Genomic DNA, 5,902 nt, shown 5'->3' with positions numbered 1-5,902 from the left:
ACCCGGAGCGCTGGGGCGAGTCACTCAGATCACTGGCAGCAGGAGTGTGTGTCTCTTATAAAGTGGGGACATGCAAATGAGGGAGACAGTTTCCTGTTTATATCTGTGCCTCTCTCTGTCCAGGCTGCATCCGGAGACACAATCCGCAGCCCCTGGGTCTGTGCAGTGACCAGCCAGTCCCTGAGAACTTTCCCCTCCAGCACCCGGGAAAATGGGATTTTTGCTCCTCGTAATTTTCGCTGTAGCCGCTTTGGAAGGTATTTTCCTCCTCCGAATAACGGGCAGAGTTAGAAGAATATTGTGTTACCGCTGTTTTTATACCGATATTAATGGCCTGTCTTTGTTCTCAGGTGCCCGGTCCCAGGTGCAGCTGGTGGAGTCCGGAGGGGATGTGAAAAAGCCCGGAGACTCTCTCCGCCTCTCCTGCAAAGCCTCCGGGTTCACCTTCAGCAGCTACTGGATCACCTGGTTCCGTCAGGCTTCCGGGAAGGGGCTGGAGTGGGTCACTGAGATTAGCACGGATGGTAGCACCACAAGCTATGCAGACTACGTTAAAGGGCGATTCACCATCTCCAGGGATAATTCCAACAGCCTGGTGTACCTGCAAATGACCGGCCTGAGAGCCGAGGACACCGCCCGGTATTACTGTGTGAGAAACACAGTGACACAAACCTACTTGTGGTAATGCAGAAACCCAGGCTGCGGAATCCCCCTTTCCCCGCTCGCCACACGAGGGCAGCAGATGCACAAACAGCTCCAGGCGAGGCACAGCAGTGAGGCCTGGCATAGGGTAATGAGAACCTGCTAGCAGGTGTTAACCCTTTCCTTCCCTTGCAGTGTCACCCCTGGCGGCACCAGGCCCAGCTCAGCCTGTGGTGCAGGGATCACCGAGATCCTGGACTCAGCCCGGTCCGCTCCCCCTGGAACGGGGCAGGGCTGGGGTTCTGAAGATGGCATTCCGGCATTCCTGACCTCAATGGGGGGAGCGAAGGAGCCAACCCACAATAGATTTCCCAAATTTAATATAGCGACCAGGGTGAGAAGCCCCCCAACCCTCAGACTTTGTGCACCAATAACGCGGGGATTGCGCTGAGGCCCAGCTGGGATGCTGTGCCGCGAGGTTGGCTGGAATCGCTCCGGGAGAGGCTGTGACGCAGGTAGAAGCAGAGACCCATAGGTGAGAGGTGAGGGGGCACCAGGATCAGAGAGCCCAAGGCTCGAGGCGGTTCCTGGTGTCTGCTGCTCCAGGCGTCTCATTTGTCTTGTGAGTGCATGTCCGGACCAGCCCAGGTCAGATGAAATCGGGGAATGTTTTACAGAGTAAACCGGTGCCACCCAGGCTTTCAAAAAGAGCAGAGGGACCGTAGAGGGACACTTCTGGCTGGGGGCGGGGGAATGGGGGAGCTGAGACCTCCCTGCTTTGTTTCTGGGAACCAGCCACCCCACTGGGACCCACCATGGCCCCAAACGAGAGTAACTTCTCCCCTCCCCCAATCCCCCCTCATTTCCTCTCTCCCTCCCACCGGGGCCCACCAGCCTAATGTCACAGTTCACTTTCTTCCCCCGTGTCTGATTCTGCCTCATTGTCCCTGTCCCAGTTTTTACAACAATGTCAGTAGTTTGAGGTGCAGGGAGCTGGATAATGTCCCGTTAACCCCAGTAACCTTAATCTTCTCCTTTCGCACCAACCCGCCCCCTCGTCCAGCAAGCCGGGGGCTGCCCTGCCCCGTGCTCACCGCAGGCCTGTATCATCCCTGTTCACATAGCGGGGGCAGGGCCGGCTCTAGGTTTTTTGCTGCTCCCCACCCCAGCCCTGGGCTCTCTCCCCCCTGAGAACTTGACCTCCTGGTTCACCACAGCAATCCCCATTTACACTTGCACTGGGATCAAATCGTTTCTCCTATTTTCATTTCACTTTAGTATAAATCTCGCCCCCCCATCCCCTGCACCCCGTCTTTAGTGCTCCAAATGCACACGGAAGGCACAGGGACTAACCCTCAAACCTGGAAAGGGATTGGGATCTAGGAAAGAGGGTTCAGGCAGAGGAGCGGGTGTGGGGGTGCTTGGGGGCTCCACACTGGCAGAGAAGCGGGGTGTGATGTGCTCGTGGAGGAGGAGAGGGGGTATCAGGAGGGTTGAGGGAGAAGAGGTACGGGGGAAGGGGGAGGTGCGGGGGGAGAGGGCTGGGGGAGGGTACAAGGGGAAGGGGTGCGGGTGAAGGAGCGATGGGGGGAGGTACAAGTGGAGAGGCTGCGAGTGGGATGGGGGGTGCAAGGGCTGAGAGGGGCAGGTGCTGACAGCTGCTTCCCCAGCCCCGTGCAGGCAGAGCCAAGAGGACGGACACTGACCCCGAGGTGCCTGAGCCGCGGGGGTCCCCTGGCAGGGCAGTATCCCCCGCTGCCCCGCTCGGAGCCTGGCTCTGCCTCTCCCGTCCCTGGCACTGTGGGGTCTGGGGCAAGCAAAGCGGGGCTGAGGTGGGGGAGGTGCGTGGTGGGCTGCATCCGAAGGCAAGAGGGGGCACCTCCCTGGCAGCTTGGGCTGGCTGGCAGCTTGGGCTGGCCGGCCACTGGCCCCATCAGCGCACGAGCCGGGATCCGCGCCCCCTGCCCACAGGAGCGGTGCCAGGGTTTCTCGCAGCCTAGGTAGAATGTGGGGGGTGGTATTTTGTGCCCGCCCCATGAGGCACACTGGAGCTTCCGGTTCCACACCCATCGCGCTGCCGAAGAAGGACCTGCCCCTGAAATGCCGCAGGCGACAGCGGCAGTCACTGAGCTGCTCAATTGCCTGGCGCTGTTTTCTGCGGCACGTCAGCAGAAGGTCCTTCTTCGGCGGCGCCGGAAGCTCATGTGGGGAGCGCACAAAATGCCGCCCCCCGAATCCTGGTACCCTCGGCGACCACCTAGGGTCGCCTAATGGAAGCGCCGGCCCTGCCTACCCAGCCCGGTGGTGCCCTGCACAACCCACTGGGGCGGGGAAACGCTGTGCCCCCCTGGGAGACTCAGAGCAGCAGCAGTGGTGGCAGCAGGACCCTGCATCCCAGGCCCTGCTTCCCTCCCTCCCCGGCTCCTCACACACTGCGGGAGCCCCTCTTGCTGTCGCAGCCTGGGCTCAACTGCAGGGCACGATGCTCTGGCTCTCCAGCTGCAGGGCTCTGGCAAGGGCCGGCTCCCGGCTTTTTCCCACCCTAAGCAAAAAATAAATAAATAAAAGGAGCCGGAGTGCCGCCCCTTGGAAAGTGCCGCCCCAAGCACATGCTTGGAGTGCTAGTGCTTGGAGCCGGCCCTGAGCGGGGGGCAGGAGTGACACCCCCAGAGCACAGCTGTGGGATGGGTATGAGAAGGGGCTTCAGGGTGGATGCACATGACACAAGCTTTTAACTCCACGGGTCCATGGGAATCTCCCACATCGCATCAAGGTCGAGCACAACTTACTCCCCTGCTCAACCTCAGCCCCTTCCCATACACACCACTGGTCTCGCTGACATAAATGAGAGACGTCCCGGGAGTGAGAACATTGGAATGTGGCCTGAGTCATGTGTCTGACCTGCCAGGAAATAGTTCCCTCTAGCACGTGTCAGTGGAGCTGGTCCCTGCTGGGAAGGGGTGTGGACAGGGGTTTGATCCCAGCAGGGCCACCCGGAGGATTCGGGGGCCTGGGGCAAAACAATTTCGGGGCCCCTTCCATTAAAAAAAAGTTGTAATACTATAGAATACTATGTTCTCATGGGGGCTCCTGCAGGGCCCAGGGTCTGGGGAAAAATGCCCCACTTGCCCCCTCTCCCCCAGGCAGCCCTGGTTCCTAGTTCTCTCCCAGAGCTCCAAGTTATCTTCACTCTCCAGCGGGTGGGTGACCCAAGCCCTCCCCATCACTAATGCTAGTTACACAGCCCCACTGAGCTGAGTTTCACCCCCGCACACACACACCGTTTAGTCATATTTTTACTGCCTGAACAGTCAACCTCAGTCATTTGTTTCTAATAGATTTAAAACATAATTTTCCTCATTATGTGGCAAATCTCCACAGGCATCTCTGAGTCTCCCGTGGCCAAATAACGTGGCTGTAATCCGGCCCCAAAATTTCCTTTGGGGGAATCGAGCACCTTCCAAACATCTCTTTATTTTCCCTTTGTCAAAAATGTATTTAGCATCCCACCGCACTGTGCCTGGCGCTGCACAAACACACGGGCTGAAATAATCTGACTCCCTCCCTCTGAGTCCTACTGCATGTAACACATCACATCAGATTTTGTTTCTCTTAAAAGGAGGAGAATATGCAAATATGGAATAAAGAATATTCAAATTCCCCTTCAACCCCCCCTTCCCCCGCCCAGGTTGCTCCCGTAGAGATAATCCAGAACCACTTGTGTCTGTGCATTTATCAGCCAATTCCCCTGAGAACTTTCCCCTCCAACACCAGGGAAAATGGTCCTTTGTCTCCGTTTGTTTTTCATTGTAGCCAATTTAGAAGGTATTTTAGCCCCGTAACTGCGCTGGAGGAACAGGGAACATTACACTGTTGCCACTGAAATTAGAGTAATTTGAAACCTGTCTTTATTCTCAGGTGTCCAGTCGCAGGTGCAGCTGGTGGAGTCTGGAGGGGGTGTGAAAAAGCCCGGAGACTCTCTCCGCCTCTCCTGCAAAGCCTCCGGCTTCACCTTCAGCAGCCACCGGATGAGCTGGGTCCGCCAGGCTCCCGGGAAGGGGCTGGAGTGGGTCGCCTACATTTACAGCACCAGCATATACTACAGTGACTCGGTAAAAGGGCGATTCACCATCTCCAGAGATGACCCCAACAGTCTGTTGTACCTGGAAATGACCGGCCTGAAGCCCGAGGACACCGCCTGGTATCACTGTGCGGGATTCAGAGTGAGGCGAAGCCGGGCTGAGCTCAGACAAAAACCTCCCACTGCGATTAGCACAGAAACTCCCGGCTGCTTTGATGCCGCCAGTCCAGCTGCTGCGGGTTCTCACCAGCGAGTCAGTCTGTTCGGTCTGGAACGGTTCGGATTCACCGGCTGCTTTAGGCAACCCTAGGGCCACAGAAAGCAGGATCCAGGGACCGGCCCTTTCTCACCGGGACTGGGGGGATTTACACTCGGCCCCATCAATTACCCTGCCTGGCCGGAGTCTCAGTCCTACCCCCCAGGACTCTGCCGGACGAGCACCGAGCATTCCCCTTTCACTGCAGCCCCTGCTGCTCTTTGTAGGGCAATCGCCTCCTCTCGCCCAGGTTTGGCACCTGTGTAATCAGGGGTGGCTGGGCCCAGCTCCTTCCCTCCTTTGCCACAAGCCAGCCTGATGCAGGGAAGCAGCGCTGTCCCGCTGAGACGGCTCCATTAGGAGAGTTTATTTGGGGGCACGGCAGGGTAGTTGCTGGCCCGCTGGGCTGCTCTTGGGACACGTGGGCTCTAATCCCAGTTCTGCAAAAACTTGGCAGCCTGAGTCCAGAAGAGACCCCCGCCCTGTGTTTACCGTGCAGACAGCAGAGGGAAAGGAAACCAACCTGACCTCTGCCAAAAGCTTCCTCCCCAACTGCATGAGAATGTATCTCCCGGTGGTGCTCAAGGGCTGCAAGGAACAACGAGCCCATTCGGTACAAAGTATCAGAGGGGTAGCCGTGTTAGTCTGGTTCTGTAAAAGCAGCAAAGAATCCTGTGGCACCTTATAGACTAACAGACGTTTTGCAGCATGAGCTTTCGTGGGTGAATACCCACTTCTTCGGATGCAAAGGAGAGTAAACAAACCCGGTGGTTTAATTTCACTTTCTTCCCCATGCTTCATTTCACAGCGGGCATATACAAATATAGATGTGTAATGCCCACATCTCCAATACTGTGCACACTGGGTAAGAATGGTGTCCCTAGCCTCTGTTCATCAGAGGATGGAGATGGATGGCAGGAGAG

At 57.3% G+C, this 5,902-nt stretch overlaps 1 gene segment (V, D, J or C); it reads left to right on the top strand.

The window, feature by feature from the left end:
• Window positions 1-4,421: 4,421 nt before the first annotated feature.
• Window positions 4,422-5,033, top strand: LOC123347612. The segment is given in 2 exon segments: window positions 4,422-4,467; window positions 4,561-5,033. Coding segments are annotated over 2 exon segments (519 nt in total).
• Window positions 5,034-5,902: the final 869 nt, after the last annotated feature.

Source organism: Mauremys mutica, chromosome 13 (assembly GCF_020497125.1).
Source record: "Mauremys mutica isolate MM-2020 ecotype Southern chromosome 13, ASM2049712v1, whole genome shotgun sequence".
In the NCBI taxonomy this organism is placed as follows: domain Eukaryota; kingdom Metazoa; phylum Chordata; order Testudines; family Geoemydidae; genus Mauremys; species Mauremys mutica.
Note: the sequence above shows the minus strand (reverse complement) of the source record. Positions and strands in the feature narration are given on the sequence as shown.